The sequence below is a fragment of the Mobula birostris genome, chromosome 1 (assembly GCF_030028105.1).
Source record: "Mobula birostris isolate sMobBir1 chromosome 1, sMobBir1.hap1, whole genome shotgun sequence".
Taxonomy (NCBI): Eukaryota; Metazoa; Chordata; class Chondrichthyes; order Myliobatiformes; family Myliobatidae; genus Mobula; species Mobula birostris.
In genome coordinates this window covers 124794854-124816863 of record NC_092370.1, presented here as the reverse complement: position 1 = coordinate 124816863, position 22010 = coordinate 124794854, and the positions used below count along the sequence as shown (strand labels likewise).

General features: G+C 42.0%; 1 protein-coding gene across 3 annotated transcripts in view; it reads right to left on the bottom strand.

The window, feature by feature from the left end:
* ctdp1 (CTD (carboxy-terminal domain, RNA polymerase II, polypeptide A) phosphatase, subunit 1) overlaps positions 1-22010 on the bottom strand; it is a 353744-nt gene that overhangs the window by 282442 nt on the left and 49292 nt on the right. For all 3 annotated transcript variants that reach the window (XM_072261691.1, XM_072261682.1, XM_072261671.1), the window contains exons 6-8: positions 15164-15254; positions 12442-12608; positions 9673-10791 (exon numbers count right to left, since the gene is read on the bottom strand). In XM_072261691.1, coding sequence (XP_072117792.1) covers positions 9673-10791; positions 12442-12608; positions 15164-15254 — 1377 coding nt within the window. The remainder of the gene's footprint in view (positions 1-9672; positions 10792-12441; positions 12609-15163; positions 15255-22010) is intronic.

The window sequence follows — 22010 nt, the reverse complement described above, 5'->3', positions numbered from 1 at the left end:
AGCAGCCCCATATGCAGCACCTTGTCAAAGGCCTTCTAAAAATCCAAGTAAACCACAACCAGTGACTCTCTTTTGTCCGTCCTGCCTGTTATTTCCTCAAAGAATTCCAACAGATTCGTCAGATATTTCTTTTTAAGGAAACTATGCTGTCTTTGGCCGATCGTCATGTGCCTCCAAGTACCCCAAAACCTCATCCTTCATAATGGGCAAAAATCTTCCGAACGGTCGAAGTCAGGCTAACTAATGTGAAATTTCCAGTCTTTTGTCTCATTCTCTTCTTAAAAATTGGAGTGAGATTTGCAATTTTCCCGTCCTCTGGAACCATTCCAGAATTTAGTGATTCTTGACAGATCATTACTAATACCTCCACAATCTCGACAGCTTCCTCTTTCAGAACTCTAGGGTGTCATCCGTCTAGTCCAGGTGACTCATCTATCTTCAGACCTTTCTGCCTTCCAAGCAGCTTCTACTTAGTAATCGCAACTACACTCATTTAAGCTCCTGACACACTTGAATTGCTGGCATACTGCTGGTTTCTTCCACAGTGAAGACGGATGCAAAATATTTATTAAGTTAGCCCGCGATCTTTGTCCCCCATTGCTACGTCTCTAGATTAATTTTAAAGTGATCTGATATCCACTCTAGCCTTTTGATTTTACTGTTTATATATCAGAAAAACTGTTCGCATCCTCTTCTCTATTATTGGTTAGCTTATACTCATACTTCATCTTTTCTCACCTAAATGCTTTTTTTCCTTTTCCTTCTGTTCATTTTTAAAAGCTTCCAAATCCTCTAACTTACCACTAATTTTTTGCTATATTATATGCCTTCTCTTTTGCTTTTATACTGTCTTTGACTTCCCTTGTCTGCCACAGTTACCTCATCCTCCCTTTAGAATACATCTTCCTCGTTGGGATGTATTTATTCTGCTCCTTCGGAACTGCCCCCAGAAACTCTAACCATTGCTGTCTGCCGTCATCCCTGATTGTGTCCCTTTCCAACCAACTCTGGCCAGCTCCTTTCTCATGCCTCTAACTCTGATATATTCAATTTTAGTTCTCCTCGCAAACTGCAGGATGAATTCGATTGTATTTTGATCACTGCCTCCCGAGGGTTCCTCAGCTTAATTGCCCTACTCAAATCAATACCCAATCCAGAATTGCCTTGCTCAAAGTGGGTTCAACCCCAAGCTGCTCTAAAAAAGCTATTTTACAATTTGAAATATAGGCATTTTACAAATTCCATCTCTTGGGAACCAGCACCAACATGTTTTTCCCAGTCTACCTGCATACTGAAATCCCCCTTGACTCTTGTAATATTACCCTTTTTACATGTCTTTTATCTCCCATCTCCCATTGTAATTTATACTCCACATCCTGGCTACTGTTTGGAGGCCTGTCTGGATCTTTTTCTTTAATTTTAGAGATATGGTGCAGAAAAGGTCCTTCTGGCCCAAATTGCCGCACCAGCCAGCAACCCACCTACTTAACCCAGACTAAACACAGGACAATTTACTTTGACCATTTAACCTACTAACTGGCACATCTTCAGAATGTAGGACAAAACTGGAGCACCTGGGGGAAACCCACACGTTCACAGGGAGTAACATTATCTACAGTCTCTTACAGACGGGATCCAACCTCCAACAAGCTGTAATAGTGTCACACTATTTCTTGATTCTACTCACAAGGACTCTACACCTTTTGATGCCATATTACCTCTTTTGAAGGATTTGATTTCATTTTTTACCAACAGAGTCACCCCACTCCCTTTGCCTACCAGCCTGTCTGTGCATTCTTGCATAGGATGTTACGCTCCCAGCTACGATCTTCCTTTATCCATGACTCAGTAATTCCCACAATGTCATTCCTGCCAATCTCTAACTGTATTACAAGATCGCCTACCTTACTCTGTATATTGCATGCATTCACAAATAACACCTTCAGTCCTGTATTCATCACTCTTTTCAATTTTGCCCCCATGTTAAATGTCCTTGGAAGCTAAATTCTGATCCCTTTCTAAACTATACACTCCATTTACTTCTATACCAACTGTCTCATCCTCAGGCCTATAACTCTGGTTCCCAGCCCCCTGCCAAATTAGTTTAAGTCTCCTCTAACAGCTCTAGCAATCCTGCATGGAAAGATATTGGTTTCCTACAGGTTCAGGTGGTACAGGTCCTACCTTCCCCAGAGAAATGCGAATTATCTAGAAATCTAAACCCTTGCGCCCTGCACCAATTCCTCAGCCATGCCAAATCATCTATAGCACGGTGGCTTCACCAATGTCTTGTTCAACTGCAATATAACTTCCCAGCTTCTATACTCAACGCCCATTCTGATAAAGGTCAATGTGCCAAACACCATCTTCACTACCCTATCTACCTGTAACTTATCTCCACTAATTCAACATGTACAGGTTCCTCACCAAGCAGTATTGGTATCATAGATATTATTCTTGCCTCCATGTGATTCAAGAGTAAACACAAAATTGAAATACACAGCCAGTGATCCACCATTTCACTATAGCACCACTTGTTGGAATCAAAGGCAAAGGTAAAAGAAACGGGGCCGTTGTCCCAATGCTTTACAGTGTCATCTGTAAGTTCAGGGTTCAAATACCATCGATGTCTGTAAGGAATTTGTATGTTCTCCCAGTGACCACGTGGGTTTCTTCCAGGTGCTCTGGTTTTGTCCCACACTCCAACGATATACGGTTAGGGTTACTGAGTTGCGGGCATGCTATGTTGGCACCAGAAGCATGGTGATAATTGTAAACTGCCCAGCATAATCTTCACTGATTTGACGCAAATAGCGCACTTCACTATGTTTTGATGTATATGTGACGAATAAAGCTAATCGTTTTAACCAGCTTTGCACATCAGTGCTCAACAGGATGCAGAGGCCTGTGTAGGGGATACATTACAGATAGATGTGTGCAGACAGTACTCTATTCCAGCACTGCCAAGATAACGGAAATGGACAGAGAATAAATGACATAGTTATCCAAATACAGAACTAGTCAGACTGGCTTCAGCTGCAAAGATTTACTGCAGGTTAAAATTGCAATTGTCAGTTAAACTCATTACTTTTCTAGTGTCTTGGAGAGCCGAGTCACAGCCGCGCCAAGGAGACAAAGCAGCCTGCAACTCAACTGCTGGTATCCACTAAATTACCCGCTGGATGTACAAATGTAAGTTGTTACAAAGCTTTTAGTTCAATAGGGATAAAATCACTGTGGACTTCTGATTCGCTGATGAGATTAACATGCTATTTTAAACTGTAAACAGATGCATCTGATGCACGTTTCAGCCTTGACTGCACTCCAGAAAGCTAATGGCTCTCCATCATGCATGTTAATTCGTACATCAGGAAAGCTTTGCGGGCTGAAATTTAAGTATTTAAAATACACCAAAGGATGTTCAATCTCCTACAAACACAAATTCTGCTGGCTGCTTAGAACACAAATTTGATGGGCTAGCAATTATACACTGATGGAAAATAAAAGAATTGCATTTGTGTTGCATTATCGTTTTTTTTTTTATTATTATATAGAGATCCAACAAGACGCAAGCCCCTTCTGATTCAGCTAGGCCACGACACCCAATTACACCCTTGTGACCAATTAACCTACAATCTGTATGTCTTTGGAATCTTGGAAGAAACTGGAGCACCCGAAGGAAACCCACATGGTCATGAGGAGAATGTACAAATTCCAATGATGGAACTGAAACCAGATCACTGGTGCTTCAATATTTTAAGTGAGACCAGGGCATATTTTCACAGTGGACAGTAGGGCCGTGGGGAGTGTCGTAGAACAGAGGAACCTAGGAGTTCAGTTCTTGCATGTGGAACCACAGGTAGGCAGGGTGGGGAAGAAGGCACACTCATCTTCCTTTGTCTGGGCATTGAGTATAGGAGTCCAGGCATAATGCTGCAGTTGTATAGGACGACGTTGAGGTTACACATGGGAATATTGTGTATAGTTTTGGTCACCCTGCTATAGAGGAGCTAACATTAAGCTAGAAAAAAAATGCCAAGGGTTTTGAAGATGCTGCTGGGATCTGAGGGCCTGGGATACAAGGAGAGATTGTGCAAGCTGGAAGTTTATTCCACAGAGGTATATAAAATCACAGATAGAGTGAATGCATAGTCTTATTCCGAAGGAAAGGGAATCAGAAACTGGTGGGCGTAGTTTTAAGGGGCACGTGGCCAAGCGGTTAAGACACTTGACTAGCGATCTGAAGGTCATGAGTTCGAGACCCAGCCAAGGCAACGTGTTGTGTCTTTGAGCAAGGCACTTAATCACACAGCGCTCTGCGACGACACTTGGTGCCAAGCTGTATGGGTCCTAATGCCCTTCCCTTGGACAACGTCAGTGTCGTGGAGAGAGGAGACTTGCAGCATGGGCACCTAACTGCCTGTCTTCCATACAACCTTGCCCAGGCCTGCACTCTGGAGCGTGAAGACTTTCCAGGCGCAGATCCACGGTCTCGCAAGACTAACGGATGCCTTTATCAGTTTTAAGGGGAGAAGAGAGAAATGAGAAACAAGCTTTTGAACACAGAAGGTAATGCACATGGAATAAGCAGCCAGAAGAAGTGATTGAGATAAGCACTGTACATTCCCAACACTTAATAGGCACTCGGACTGGAACATGGATGGGACTATTTTAGAGGGATATGGGCCAAACATTTGACGATGAGACTAGCTGTGTGAGATCCTGGTCAGCATGGACAAGTTGGGCTGAAGGGCTAGTTTCCATGCTGTATGATTGTATTTAAGATGAAAATAAAGATAACACTACAGCCAGCAGATGATTAATTGTCAACAAGCTAGGTTGTCACCCATTGCAAGTGGCCAAGGTTTATTTAATGCACATGACTTATATGTGGCTGCACACTACTCATTGAACTTTTCCTAGAGAAATAAATCATAGTTATTGAGAGAGGTTGCTGCAGTTTCCATTTCCTGCACTATTTGAATTGACTCTGTTTTCTAAACAAATTCACTACACGGACAGATCTTCTTCTACCCCAAGTTTGCAAGTCTCCACATGCTGGACCATACTGTTTCTCCCAAAATGTAGTCTTCCACTGATAAACTAGCTCCTGGCAGATCAGAGAAGTACAAAACCTCTCCCAAAGCAAGAAACCGGATGCAGTGACAAGATCGCCGAGAATAACCAGTCTCTGACCCCAACTCACCAGCTTCATACCTGCTATTTAAATTGGATGTTCAACTGCTCCACCACTCATTACAGTCATGGCTAATCTTTTACGTCCACGGTGCTCAACATCTGGCCAATGGGGTAGTTCCATCCAGCCCAGCTGTGGGAGTTACTCTGTATCTATACTCGTAAGTCCCTCACTGCATTTGCCCCAGTTGACAACTCTGTCCCTGAAGATGTTTCCTGAAGTGAGATCTTACTTAGAAAAAAAACACCACCTCAGACTTCCTGGCTATCGGAACCATTACAGCACCGAATATGTCTGTGAACCTCTTATGCATTCTCTAATGGTTCAAACACACTTCTGGTAAGATGGCAGCATACTCTGACACAGCAGCTTCTACAGGGTCAACTGAAGGTGTTATTGTCTCTCTTAAACGTTTTTTCACAATCGCAAGACCCTGCTAAACATTAAAGTACTGCAGATCTACTCCATCGAGTTGCTTGTTGCCGGAGAAACTGAGGGAGTTGGTATGGACTGTGACAGAGGGACTTCAGTTCGCAATGGAGATATGCAGACTAACAGCAACTGATCATCTTAGTTGCTTTTCTTGTGATTGCAAAACTCTGTCCTTTACTGGTTTTTCACCTGGAACATACTAGCCTTCTCCTTCCCACCCTCCCCCCCACCTTCTTTATAGGGCCTCTGCCCCTTCCCTCTACAGTCCTGACGAAGGGCTCTGGCCCGAAGCGTCAACTGATCTTTTCCACAGATGCTGCCCGACCTGCTGAGTTCCTCCAGCGTGTTGTGAGTGTTGCTTTGACCCCAGCATCTGCAGATTATTTTGTGTTCTGTTGGATACTGGTGGTATGGAATGCTTCAAGTCCAACTGATTAGCTAGTTGATGAATGACAGGGGAGCGGCATGACCTCAGTCATAGCGAGGACTGGGTCTCAAGCCATGGTGGCACCTGTGGCCAGTTGCACAGGGACAGGGGTTGGAGTTGGGCACTCCACTGGAGAGCCAGAGGTGGTGTGGCACAGAATAGGAATGTTGCTGCCCTAGTGTTCCCTTGGCAGAAGACAAGCAGAATTGTGATTAACTACAGACTGCTGCAACATTCATGGACTCAGGAATTTGGATATATTTTTGTGTGACTGTATTTTACTTCTATCTTATACTGCATGTGCTTGCTGTCTCATATGTGCTGTGTGCGCCTGGTACTGTGTATGACTGTTGGTGCTGTGTTTTGCACCTTGGCCTTGGAGTAACACTGTTTCATTTTGCTGTATTCATGGGTATTCATGTATGGTTGAATGACAATTACACTTAAACATACGTACACAAAAAGAAGTTGGGGAGGGGGAGGGGGAAAAAATCGATCCTCAGAAGTGATTTGGATCGCCAATCCACCTCCCCCACAACAAAACTATTCACTTCAAGTCTTTTACCCTCCTAAATCCCTAAACCCTCGATAATTTACTCAATGTTGTAAATCTCTACCAAAACAAGACATGAATTTCAAAGATTTATAACCACAAGTAAAAAAAAAAAGCCTCTGTCCCTGTCCTAAATCACTGGCCCTTCAATTAAGTTCTTATTTCCTGGCTTTAGCTTGAAGAAATAACCTCCTAGTTTTCATCTGTGCAGAATCTTACTGAACTAATGAATCACCTATTTCCAAACATCAGTAAGTGTTGGTATATCCAATTTAATCACTCCTTAAGACTTAAATCATCTTAAGTCTGTTCCTCCATATGGTATAACTGAATGGCACTGTGGTCAGGGCAAGTTTGTTTTTCAACATACACCCAGGATGAAAAAGAGTCGATGGTCCATCTGGTTCATGCTGCTGCTTATGGTCCACCCCAATTCCAATCATCCTCAGCATTTAACTCGATCTAGTGCCACCTCACCTACACCTTGTATTCTCTGAGCCATTAACTTCCCCTGCTTAGGTAGTCCATTGCCACTGAGAATGATTGGCTTCAATTCAGGCTTGTGAACTCTGAGGTGATCGTTGAGGCTAACGTGGAAGGGCAGACCTTCCACAGATGAGCAGGAGATGCCTGATAGGATAGATGGACAGATACATCTGCAGATGTCTGTCGACTCCAGCCTCCCTTCCCCTCTCCTCCCATACCTTATGATAACCTGCCTGTTACTTTCAGTCCAGCAATCATCTCAGACTCCTGTGTCAGCACTCCCCATCTCCTCTCTTCATACCAGCCATTTCCTCACTTTCAGTCCTGATGCAGAGTTTCCACCCAAAACATCGACAATTCCTCTCCTACAAATGCTGCTCAACCCACTGAGGTTCATCCAACAGACTGTTTATTAGCAAATTTATTATGAAACCCTTTTTACTTCTTGGTTTGTTATCAGACGACAGGTTACAACATCCATTTTGAGTCATAAGAGTAACTGAGGGTGCCCACCAAGCGAGTCCCATGTCTTGCATTTGACCTGTATCCCCTCCTATTCATGCATTCATCCAAATCATACATAAACCTTGTCAGGTAGGGACAGACTTCCTTCACTGAAGGATGAAGATTACATGGGATTCTGCCACTTCACCTCCACATTACAGATCCCCAAGTTTACTTAGCAACCTGAATTTAAATTCTCCAGTTTTCCTGCTGAGATCTTAACTCTGCATTAACACCACAAAGCTCCAAATACTGTCCAGCAGCTCTACCATGTGATAATACATGTGCCTTTCAATAGGTAGAATCAGCCAACACTGCCCATGTTACATATCCAATGCCATTGAGTATGGACCTGTTTTCTCCAAGTATTGCTGTAGTCTAACTTACCTATTTTTAGATAATGAAGCATCAATGTACAATCAGTCCACTATTTTGAGGCATGTTATAAAGATTAACAATGTATCTGAATATTGACCCTTCCTCTCCTTTTAAAAGCACACAATTTTTCTCTTTACAATTCAAAATTCTCAGCAGGACCCACTACCCTAGTGGGAGGATAAAGGAGTGATGCCAGGACATGGCAAGAGGGAGGGGAGGCAGGTGAGAAAGACCCCCTGTCAGTTCTCTGTTCTTACCTCCACTCACTCTGCACGTTCCTGGAGACATTTTGGAACTGCAGCATTCTCAGGAGACTTGCCAACAATGGAGACCCAGAAGGCGATATCGAGACCTGGTGGCACTGTAATTTCAAATAGGAATGTCCAGTGGGCCATCAGGTCTGTTTGCACATGGAGCATCTCAAAAGATATTTTAGAAATAAATCATTTACAAAAATAACGCATCTCCAGTCAAAGGTGGGGGATCTACTTTTACACACAGCCTCAAATGAACTGCATGAAAAACTTCATGAAATGTCCCAAGTATTGACACTGTTTTCATCAACTTTCCACTATCCAAAGTTCAACCGTCTCCCTAAGTTAAAGTACACCCAGCTTCATCTTGCATTTCTGTTTCTTGGTCTGGCTCCTAAACCTCTCTTACATAAACTCTCCCATGGTTCCTCCTCACCTGCTATCTCCTGAAGTGTCTCTGCTCCCACTCTTTCAAACACTAACACAGGCATCTCGGTTTCCCTACTTGTATTTCTCATATTGCACTTCCCCTTTTCCATGTCTTCTTCTCATTCGTTCCCACACAAAGAAAACACACACACCTCTCAAACCTTTAAACTGTTCGCTCAGCTAATCTACTGTTCTTAAAGAGATGGTGGCCATAGGAGGTGTGTATTTGGGTGTTGCTGTAAAAGAAAGCCACTCACGCACACATATTATCTTTTCCCATGTTGATAGTATGCCAATCTCTAGCATCCATGACCTTGAGCTCTTTCAAAACTCTCTGCAACCTTCTTCCAAGCATGCACGCTGGATCATCCAACCCAACGCTCCCTGACCTAGACTGTCCACAAAAAACTGGCATCCAGAACTACAATCCTCCAATCACTCCATGCTCCTCCGATCCTTGCCTCTTTATACACTCTCTCCATTGACCTCAATTCCTGGCTAGGCCTAGAGATCTGGAATTCCTTCCTTTCCTTCAAGATCACCCTTTAAGAAACTGACTTAGTGACCAAGGTGTTAGCCAGTCTTCCAAATATCTTTCTCTTTGGTTTGGCTTCAACCTCTCTCTCACTGCTCTCCTGTGAAGTGCTTTGGATGGTTTCCTCTTGCTAAAGGCATTACAGACAACACCTTTTTTCGCTAGTTTGCAAACATTAACCAGTGAAATAAGTGATGGGAACAGATGGCACATCTTTAGACACACAAACCCATGGTAAAAATCTAAAGCATTAGGATAGGAATGAAATTAATTCCCAGAGCTTGCAGCCTACACAAATGTGGAGCCACTTCACATAACAAGGTGCAGTACTGAGCCAAAACAGCAAGCAGTCCATTACCTAACACCATTAAATATGAGAAGAGAGAGGCCCACCCCAACACAGTGTTTAAAAAAAAACAATCCTCATTCCTCCTCAATAAACATGAAGCTCAACAAAGCAGACGACAGTGCACTTACCAGGACGAGCAGCAACTAAGTGAGTTGTCCTGTTGGGGTCTTTGGGATTCAAAGATAAGGTTTTGCTAACCTTGGCTCCAAGGGCTGTGGCATGATACCACTCTCTTGTCTTTTCCATGGGGTAGTTTGTTGGGTAGAGTCCACTGAATATTATCCTTGTGCCTTCAAGTGTCTTGCTCTTCAGTTCTGGAACAATCTTCCTCAGATCAGGCACTTGCTTCTCCTTTTTGAGGTACTTCTCATACTGGGCATAATACTCTGTGTGGACATGGACCAGGATCGTTTCCAAGTGAATCAAATGGTCGTCGTCATCTTGGTCCTCCTCCTCCTCTTCCACGTCCATGCTTTGATCGAGGGACTCACCCATCGTTACACCCGATTGTTCACTGTTCTGAGACTCCGTCTCAGCCTCTTTCTTTTCAGTGCACCCGTTCCCCACGTCGCCAAGCAAGTCCTGGTCAGCATCTGTCTCGGGCTCCAAGTCGGCTCTCTTATCCTGCAAATCTGACTCTAATAAATCAAGTACCTTCTCCTTCTCTGAGTGGTTAAATTTTGTCTCTGTGCTCCCCTTTCGCTGTTTCCTTGTCTTCTTTTTTGCTGTGCCCTTCTCACTGTCTAGGCTCAGGGTGGGCGAGGGTGAGGTGGAGCCTTGTTTTCCTTCCTCCAGTTCACTGTCGCTGTCACTTGACAGGTCAAAATCGAGCTCACTGCTAGCTGCCTTTAAGTGGCTTTCACCTTCCTTGGCAGACTGCCCCGAGCTACTCTCTGCCAGCGTAACTGCACACTCTGACAATTGTTCAGACTCTTTTGCTTTACCAGAAATAACAGTACTAGCAGTTTTTGTGTGGGAAAGACTGGTGTCACATAAAGATATCCTTTCATGTTCTTTGTCATGTAAAGCATTTGCACTAGGACCACATTTTAAAGATTCACTACATTTTAAGGATTCATCCTTTAGGATACTATTGCTACCATTTTGTTTCTTGGAACACTCCCCAAGGCCATTACTTTCTTCTTTTCTTTCTGTTCCTTCACTACACCTGTTGCTTGTACTGACAACTTCTGTTGAAATGGGCACGGTCTGCTCCAGTCCTTCTGTGGGCTTTGAAGAATGATTTACTGTGGAACACAGCAAGAAAAAAAACATCAAGATTAGAAACAATAATAAAATTAACAAAATCATTGCATACAGTAAAACTAAAAACACACTTTCAATCATCAATCCTTTCTAATGAGGAGACAAGACTGCAGATGCTGAAATCTGGAGCAAAAGACAAACTGCAGGAGGAACTCAGTGGTCAAGCAGCATCCCTGTAGCCAGATAGATGATCTACCTTTTTGGGTCAAGATCCTGTTTATCCTGATAAAGGATCTCGGTCCAAAACGTCGACTGTTTACTCTTTTCCAGGACTGCTGAGTTCCTCCAGCATTTTGTGTGTGTTACTATCCTATTTGTTCTACTAGGTCCTAAATATAGAATGCAGCCATAACGTGCACAAAAGTAGTTCTGTTGCCTTTATGTAATGTGTAACAGTAACACCTAGTTAGCAATTTCATCCACATCTCAAAGTCCCATTTTACAACTGGCTTGTGTCATATTCTGAACATTAATTTCGTGCTCATTCTCCAGGAACTTCCAACCTTGGACTCATGATAGTGATAGGGGCCTGTTTCTAGGCCTTCAGTCCACGCCAACCAAAATTCCCATGTAAGCTCGTCCTATTTGCCTGCACTTGGCCTACATCTTTCTAAGTCTTAGACACAAGCACTGCAGATGCTGGAAATCTACAGCAATACACACAAAGTGCTGGAGGAGCTCAGCAGGTCCGTTCTGATGAAGGGTCTTGGCTCAAACCATCAACTGTTTATTCCCATCCATAGATATTGCCTGGCCTGCTGAGCTCCTCCAGCACATTGGGTGTATTGCTCCTTCAAAACCTTTTCTATCTATGTACCTCAGTCAAGTACCTTTCAAATGTTGTTAATGTACTGGTCTCAAAAATTTACATTGGCAGTTCATTCCACACACTGACCACCATCTAATATCAAAACTCCGCTGCTCTGGATCCTATTAAATTTCCCTCCACTCACCTTAAATCCAAGTAGGTAATTTGGTTTATTACTGTCATATGTACGGAGGTACAGTGGAAAAACTTTGTGTTGCATGCCAACCATACTGATCCTTTCATCACATCAGTGCATAACCCATGCCCTCAAATCCTTGATTTCCAAAAAGGATATTCACCCCATCTATGTTCTTCATGATTTTATGCACCTCTATAAGAGATCATCCTTATTTTCTGATGCTTCATTGAATAATGTCCCAACCTTCTCAAGCTCTTTTCACCAGTAAGTAGTAAAGCTCAGAGCAAAAGATGGATGCAGAGACTGATTTTGATTCATTCTCAGAGTATGGGCCTTGAAAAGCAAGGCCATCATTTACTACCTATTCCCAAAGTTCTCCTGGACCCAGTGGCTTTCTATGATCATTCTAAAGGGCTGACAATATTCAAACAATTGCTGAGGGTTTCATGTCACACACAGTCATGCAAATATTTTGGATTTCATAATGCACATTGAAGAGGATTTTTTTTAAATGACAACCCAGATTGGACAAGGGCTTTTAAGTTCTAAAATTTATTAACAGATTTTAAAGTCCATACTGAAATTTAAACTCCAGTAACTTAAATATAACGTAGCTGTACCCAAGAAATCAGTTTAAAAAATTGCAAAATCCTACAGCTGCCACACGCACTTATTAAGACTCACCCCTCTTCTTCACTGGCACATCTTTAGATCCTGGTGGAGCATTGATATCACCGGTTCCTTGAAAATAGGTGTATTTTTTAACTAATATTAAGTTTGGTGCAAACTTCCAGACGTCTTCCCGATCATCAATGATGCAAACCATCGAGTCACCACAAGGAAAAAGATTCCTAAATTGATGAATAAAAAAAAAAGAAAACCAAAATATAAATACAATTTCAGAGATGCTGGTAATATGAAAGCAATCAAAAACAGAAAATACTGGGAACTCTCAGCAATTCAAATAGCATCCGTAGAGATTGGAACAGATTTAATACTTTAGATCAGAGGTTCTAATGGTAAGTCATTGACCTGAAACTTATTGTTTGTCCTTCCATAAATAATGCCATATCATCTGAATATTTATAATGTATAAATACTATGTAAATGTTTAAATCCTCCATTTATTCCCTAATCCAGTTTTATAAAACATCAATTACACCAGACAACTAAGAATCGACAGAGCTTGAGGAACATTACTCACTATTGTCTTCATGACATTTCATGTAATACTTAGCAACTCCAGCACTTGCAATGAACAAGTTTGCTCATTGCAGGAAGAACCCCAGCATATCAAATCTCTTCTTTGAACTGAAATTCTCTAGTCCAAGCCACTGCCTGGTGCACCACCTCTGCACTTGCTCCAGCCCAAATCAGTCCTCTAGTGTGGCAACCAGAAATTCAGATCTTAACCCCCTTCAGAACAGTCTGCAGCTTTATTATTTCTATCCATCAATCAAAATTGTAAAAATAATTATGCATTTGAAACATGCCCCTTTTGAATACTGTTTGCTTCAGGTGAGAACACCTCTCATTTTTCTAAACTTAAGGAAGCACAGGCTCAATCTGCTTAATCACTTTTCATATGACAAACAATACAATTGTATTTCTTTGGTCTACTGTGAATGCCTGCAAGAAAGCAATCCTCAGATGACATATACACACTTCGATAATAAATTTACTTTGAATTTTGAGCAAACAGACCATCATACCAACCGATGTGGTGACATTCTGCTGCACTCCCTCTGTTATACATGTATGCTTCTTTACGCCACACACTGTGTTCAAAGTGCAGTTTCCCAGTACTCTATATATCTTAAATTAAAATATGCCTTTTGTATTCAAATCCTCCTGCAATAAAAGCCACTTATCTTTCCGTTTTTTGCAGAGGAGTTTCACCAAGATTTCAAGCTGTCATGTGCACAAGTATGATAAGGTACAGGTATAATGAAAAACTTGCTTGTAGCAGCACGACAGGCATGTAGGAACCGACAACACACAGATTATAAGTTATGCATAAACTCTACAAAATAGTGAAGATAGAATTAAAGAAGACTGCAAAAACAAAAACAGTGCAAAACAGAGACAAAATCAGAAAGGAATCCTTAATAGCGCAAGAGATGGTCTACAGCGTTCCATTGCTGAGGCTGTGGTAGAGTTGTGCAAGTCAAAACGTTTCATTCACGAGGATAAACTTGAGAGCCTGGGTCTCTCTTCCCTGGAACAGAGGTGGTTAACTGGGGACGTGATCAAGTTATATAGAGTTAAGATGAATAGAGAGATGGGACAGATGCCAGACTGCCTTTTTCAGAGATAAATAAAACAATAAAACTAGCAGACATAGATTTAGGTAAACTTAGAGGGGATTTGAGGGGAAGCCAAAGCGTGGTCAGTGCTTGCGATACATTGCCTGTGAAAGTGGCAGAAATAGGATCACTGACTATATTTAAGAAAGGTATAAGAAAAGCACTTGAATTGTCTGGGTTAAAAGACTATGGGCCAAGTGCTGAAGGACGGAATTTGTTCAGATGGACAGGGTTGTCTTGATGGGTTGAGTGGCCAGTTTCCATGTAGTATGGCACCAAGACTCTCTAAATGCTTGCTCAAACGCACACCATGTTTCAAGGACATCCAGCTAGCTCTGAACAAAAACATCTTTCAATCCGTATCTCTGTGCCAGCTACTTGCTGTAGTGCAACAACTCACCAAGGCTTCTTTAAACGATACTCCCAAACCCACAACCTCCAGCATTTGCTCAAAGGTTAAAGGCGGCAGGCAGACAGAAAGAGCAGTAAGCACCACTCCAAGGCATCGAAATACAACAACGCCTTGTTCATCTGGTCAAAAAATCCCCTAATTCCATAGCTCTCTGCATTGTGGAAGCGCCCACACCACATAGACTGTAGCCACACAAAGTGACATCTCACCCCCAGGTTATCAATAAAGGACAGATAATTGATGCTGACACTCCCAGTGAGCTTATAAAAGTGCTACCGTTTATCTGCTCAGTGATGTCCCCAACTCTTCCGCTATCGACAGCAAATTTCAAAATCAAATGTGGGAAAAAGCGAATTATTTTCCTACAATCCAATTTAGGCACCCCTCAACAATTTCAATTGCCCACAACATTAAAGATAGTTATCAAAAAGATATCTGCAATTAGTACCAAAGTAGGTCACAGTTTTCTGTTCTATTGTTCATCTCTAAACAAGCACAGAAATTAATTACCATCTTAATGCCATGACTTGAATTCCTCAATAGTATGCCTTGTTTTATGAAGAAGATTCATTTAAAAAAGGAAAAAAAGAGCTAGTTTCCTGGATGTACTTGTTGAATTGACTATTGGTTAACATCTGAACCAAATGCATACAAACAGGGAATTATAAATGCTTAGCACAATACTCACCGTAGATTGCCAGTTTTAGAATATGGATCAATGCACTCATCTCTTGATAAAATTCGATGGGAAAAAAGTTTTTTCTCTGGATCCAGAAACCCTGCAGTTTAAAGAAACGAGAAACAGGAAAAAAACAAGATGGTATGTGAGAGATACTAGAGTAATAAGCACAGGCCATCAACAGGTTAAGAACATCCCCTACATATGACCAAGCTCCCATATGATTAAATTTAGCAGTCTTACACACATGCATTCCCATGGATGGCAAAATGAGTTTCCTTTCTATCTCTGCACCTACAGTTATTTTGGTTATATGTGACAGAAGTATGATTCCCGTATTGAGTGATCTTCATGCATTTTCTGGCTTATGGACAAAATTGACTTGTAAACGTCTGTAAAAACAGAACTCACTCATTACTCAAGAGTACAGTTAATCCTTACAGGCCCAGGATTGACTATTTTGGCCTGTGAACTCAAGTACTCAATTATAAAAGTGCAATGCAACAGAGGCAGGAAATCTGTAATTAAATTAGATTATTAGCAAATTATGAAAATTTTCAAGAGATCAGACAGGGTGTGTTGAGAAGGAAACAGTTAATGTTTCCACTCACTACCAGTACGCCTTCTTTTTAATTAAAATCATCCAGTCGTAAAGTATGGCTCAAGTGCTAGATGAGGACTTAAACCAAAAAGTAGTGTTATCTCTTGGAAACAAGAGATTGTAATTGCTAGAATCTCTTGGAGGAACTAACCACCTTCCCTCCCTGATCACTGCCCTGATGCAGGGTTTCAGAAAGAAATGTCGACAATTCCTTTTCTTCCACAGATGCTCCAGCAGAATGTTACTCCAATTATTTCTCCCTAAGACAGAGAACAGAAAAGAAAAGGAACAGGCTCTTTGGCCCATAATGTCTGCACCAATGATTATACCAAACTAAATCAAATCCCTTCTGCCTGTACATACTCTATTTCCATCCGTACCCTGCACATTCATGGGTATAACAGCCTCCAAAATGACACCATCACATTTGCTTCCAACACTACACCACGCAACCCGTCCCAGGCACCTATTACTTTCTGTGTAAAAAAAAACTGACCTGCACATCTCGATTAAATTTTTACTCTCTTGCCTTAAATGCAAGTCCTCTAGTATTTATATTTCAACCCTGGAAAAAAGATGAAGACGCTATCCCATCTAGTCTCACAGTTTTATGAGCTTCAACTCTTTACTTGGCGTCCAACTCCCCAGAGAAAGCTTATCCAACCTCTCCTTATGGTTCATACCTTTAATTCCAGGCCGTGTCCTGGAAAACCTCTTCTGCAGATTTCCAAAGCATCTGCAGTCTATATTCTTCCTGTAAGGGGGCAAACAGAATTGTGCACAATACTCCAAGGGGAGCCTAACCAAAGTTTTAATTAGATACTACCTGATTTCCTTACTCTATACTCAATGCCCTGTAATTATGTCTGAATCAACTTGAAGTATCTTTAAAATAATTAAGACTTCATAAAATGAAAAGATCTTAACTACTTTGTGTTATCCTAATTGCAAATCCACTTCCCCCAATTTCACGTACAACGAAACAACTTGCATTTGTACGGTGCCTTTTATTTCAAAGTGTCTCCACCTCTTAGTGCCAATTAAATTCTTTCCGAGGTACAATTGTTCTAATTGTAGAATCAAGGTACCAATATGTGCACATCATTCTCCAAAAACAGCAGCACAATAATCACTGCACAGTCTATTTTGGTAGGATAAAATGGATCAGTATATTGAACACTGTTATAGAATCATAGAAAACCACAGCACAGAAACAGGCCTTTCTGCCTTATCTAGTCCATGCTGAATCATTTAATTTTCCTGGTCCCATCGACCTGCGCCTGGACCATAGCCCTGCATACCCCTCCTATTCATGTACCTATCCAAACCTCTCCTAAATGTTAAAAATCAAGATCACCTCCACCACTTGCACTGGCAGCTTGTTCCACACTCTCACCACCCTCCGAGTGAAAAAGCTCCCCCTCTGAAACATTTCAGCTTCACCCTTAACCCATGATTTCTCATTGTAGTCTCACCCAACCTCAGGGTAAATTGAAGCAGACTTTTTCCACTATCTATACCTATCATAATTTTGTATACCTCTATCAAATCTCCCCTCAATCTTACACCATAAAACCATAAGCCAAATGGGCCATCAAATCTGCTCTGCCATTTCATCATGACTGATCCAATTTTCCTCTCAGCCCTAATTTCCTACCTGTGTCCTGACCAATCAAGAACCCATCAACCTCTGCCTTACATATACATAAAGACTTGGCCTCCACAGCTGCTTGTGGCACAGAAATCCACAGATTCACCACTCTCTGGCTAAAGAAATTCCTCCTCATCTTGTTCTAAAAGGACACTCCTCTGTTCTTGAACAATGCCCTCTGGCTTTAGACTCTCTGTCCATAGGAAACATCCTCTCCTCATCGACTCTATCAAGGCCTTTCACCATTCGATAGGTTTCAATGAAGTCACCCCTCATTCTTCTAAATTCTAGTAAGTACAGGCCCAGAGTCATCAAATGCCCTTTACATGACAACCCATTCAATCCTGGAATCATTTTTGTGGACCTCCTTTGAACCCTCTCCAGTTTTACCACATCCTTTCTAAGATAAGGGCCCAAAACTGCTCACAATACTCCAAATGAGGGCTCACCAGTGCTTTATAAAGTCTCAAACATTAGATAGCAACACACACAAAATGCTGAAACGTTGACTGTGTTTTTTTCCATAGATGTTGCCTGGCCTGCTGAGTTCCTCCAGCATTTTGTGTGTTGCTCAGATTTCCAGTATCTGCAGGTTTTCTATCAAACATTGCATACTTGCTTTTATATTCCAGTCTTCCTGAAATAAATCCCAACATTGCGTTTGCCTTCCTTACCATAGACTCGGCCTGCAAATTAACCTTTAGGGAATCCTGCACAAAAACTCCCACATCCCTTTGCACCTGTTTTTTTTTAATATTTTCTCTCCCTTTAGAAAATACTCAAAACTTTTCATTTATTCTACCATACACTTCCAGGCACAGTATTCCATCTCCCATTTCTTTACCCGTCTCCTAATTTGTCTAATGTCTTCTGCAGCATCTCTACTTCCTCAAAACTACCTGCCCCTCCAGTCATCTTCATCTCGTCTGCAAACTTTGCAACAAAGCCAACAATTCCATCATCCAACAGCCAACCAGAAAAGGCTCCCTTCATTCTCACTCTTCGCGTCCTGTCAACCAACCACTGCTTTATCCATGCTAGAGTCTTTCCTGTAATACCAGGGGGTCATAGCAGCCTCATGTGTGGCACTTGTCAAAGGCCTTCTGAAAATCCAAGTACTCGATGTTTACCAATTCTCTATCTATCCTGCTTGTTGTTTCTTCCAAGAATTCCAATAGACGCCTGCCTGTTTGTAGGCTACATGGAATAGTCTAAGTTCCAAGCCTACACTGGTGACCATCCCACACCTTTCCTACGCTACATCAACGACTTTATTGCTGCTGCTTCCTGCTCCCAAGCTGAACTTGTTGACTTCATCCACTTTGCCTCTAACTTCCACCCTGTCCCCAAATTCACCTGGTCCATTTCCGACACCTCCCTTCCCTTTCTTGATCTTACTGTCTCTATCTCTGGATCCAGCTTATCCACTGATGTCTATTACAAACCTACAGAGTCTCACAGCTACTGGGACTATACCTCATTTCACCCTGCTACTAGTAAAACTGCCATCCCCTTCTCAATTCCTCAGTTTCTGCTGCATCTGCTCTCAGGATGAGGCTTTCTCCTTCCAGCACCATCATCGCTGCCCTCAACCGCATCTCTTCCATTTTGCACACATCAGCTCTTACCCCATCCTCATGCCACCCTACCTGGGACAGGGCTCCTCTTGCCCTCACCTACCACCCCATCAGCATCCGTGCCCAGCACATAATTCTGCAAAACTTCCATCACCTCCAATGGGATCCCACCATCAAGCATTGGATCAGCAAGTTTGCTGATGATACAAAGATTGGAGGTGTAGCAGACAGTGAGGAAGGTTTTCAGAGCCTTCAGAGGGACTTGAACCAGCTGGAAAAATGGGCTGAAAAATGGCAGATGGAGTTTAATACTGACAAGTGTGAGGTATTGCACGTTGGAAGGACAAACCAAGGTAGAACATACAGGGTTAATGGTAAGGCACTGAGGAGTGCAGTGGAACAGAGGGATCTGGGAATACAGATACAAAATTCCCTAAAAGTGTCGTCACAGGTAGATAGGGTCGTAAAGAGAGCTTTTGGTACATTGGCCTTTATTAATCAAAGTATTGAGTATAAGAGCTTGTTATGTTATGATGAGGTTGTATAAGGCATTGGTGAGGCCGAATCTGGAGTATTGTGTTCAGTTTTGGTCACCAAATTACAGGAAGGATATAAATAAGGTTGAAAGAGTGCAGAGAAGGTTTACAAGGATGTTGCCGGGACTTGAGAAACTCAGTTCCAGAGAAAGGTTGAATAGGTTAGGACTTTATTCCCTGGAGCGTAGAAGAATGAGGGGAGATTTGATAAGAGGTATATAAAATTATGATGGGTATAGGTAGAGTGAATGCAAGCAGGCTTTTTCCACTGAGGCAAGGGGAGAAAAAAAACCAGAGGACATGGGTTAAGGGTGAGGGGGGAAAAGTTTAAAGGGAACATTAGGGGGGGCTTCTTCACACAGACAGTGGTGGGAGTATGGAATGAGCTGCCAGACGAGGTGGTAAATGTGGGTTCTTTTTTAACATTTAAGAATAAATTGGACAGATACATGGATGGGAGGTGTATGGAGGGATATGGTCCGTGTGCAGGTCAGTGGGACTAGGCAGAAAATGGTTCGGCACAGCCAAGAAGGGCCAAAGGGCCTGTTTCTGTGCTGTAGTTTCTATGGTTCTATCTTTCTCTCCCCCCCCCCCCCCACCACTTTCTGCTTTCTGCAAGGATCAATCCCTACACAATTCCCTGGTCCATTCATCTCTCCCCACTGATCTCCCTCCTGGCACTTATCCTTGCAAGCAGAACAAGTGCTACACCTGTCCCTACACCACCTCTCTCACTACTATTAAGGGCCCTAAACAGTCCTTCCAGGTGAGGCAACACTTCGCCTGTGAGCGTCTTCCAGTTGAAGACTGATGCGAAATACTTATTCAGTTTGTCCATTATTTCCTTGTCACTCATTACCACCTCTCCAGCATCGCTTTCCAGCAAGCCAATATCCACTCTCACCTCTCTTTAACACTTTATGTATCTGAAGAAACTTTTGGTATCCTCTTTAATGTTATTGGCCAGCTTACTTTTGTGTTCCAGTACTACCTTCTTAATGGCTTTTTAAAAATTGTCATCCATTGGTTTTTTAAAGCTTCAGCATCCTCTAACTTCTAATTTTTGCTCTATTATATGCCCTCTCTGTCTTATATGTTGGCTTTGACTTCTCTTGTTACAGTTGTGTCATCTTGCCTTTAGAATATTTTTTCCTCTTTGGGATATGTAGCTCCTTTGCCTTCCAAATTGCTTCCAGAAATTCCAGCCATTGCTACTCTGCCGTCATCCCTGCCAGTGTTCTTTTCCAATCAATTCTGGCCAACTCTCTCATGTCTCTGCACTTCCCTCTACACTGTAATACCAATACACTTAACTTTAACTTCTCTTTCTCAAATTTCAGGGTGATTTCGATCATATCATGATCACTTGCCTCTGAGGGTTTTTTTTAAAACCTTAAAGTCACAAATCAATTCTGGTTTGGTGCATAACACCCAATCCAGAATAGCTGATCCTCTAGTGGGCTCCACCACGACCTGCTCTGAAAAGCCATCTCATAGGCATTCCGGAAATTTCTCCTCCTGGAATCCAGCACCAATCTGATTTTCCCAATCTATATTGAAATCCCCCATGACTACTGTAGTATTGCCCTTTTGGTATGCATTTACTTTCTCCTGTTGTAATTTGTAGACCACATCCTTCCTACTGCTTGTGGGTCTGTATACATCCCCCTTCTGGGTCTTTTTCCCCTAGCATTTCCTTAGCTCTATCAACAGAGGTTCAACACCTTCTGACTCTAGTCACCTCTTTCTAATGATTTGATTTCTACGTTCTAGGGAATAAAGTTGTAAGCTATTCAATCTTTCCTTTTAACTTTGGTCTTCTAGTCTTGGCAATACCTTTGTAAATTTTCTTCGTACTCTTTCAAGCTTATTTATATCTTTCCACTAGATAGGTAACCAAAACTGCACACAAAATTCCAAATTAGGCCTCACCAACATCTTACACAACTTCAACGTGACATCCCATCTCCTATACTCGAAACTTTGAGTTATGAAGGCCAAAATGCCTAAAGCTTCCCACATGACCCTATCTACCTGTGTCACTGATAAAGTTTAAGGGAATGGGGGATTCTCAGATTCCTGTAAACAATGGATTCAGTACTGACTATGTCTGTGACTGCAGTGTGTTTGAATAATGTTTCACAGCTGCTTTCTTTGGAGCAAGATAAGGGTTAAAGTTCGCCCAGATCCACATAAGATGTCTCTGGGCTTTTCACACCTTTTGATTTTGACAAAAAGCAGTATCTGATGGAAATTAGACAGAACATTCCTTTCTTAATTCAAGCATAAATTTGACAGATGTTCTTATCTTTGTAATTAAGTTTGTGGCTCCAGCAAACCAGGTAGGGCATTCTTTTCTTTAATTAAGGTGGCTGGAGTGTCTAACAAATTGATTGTACTTCTGTATCAATAGTCCATTGACTTGGCCGGAATAGTTATCAAACTGATTGTTCTCTGTATCAACAGTCCATTGACTTGACCGGAATGGTTA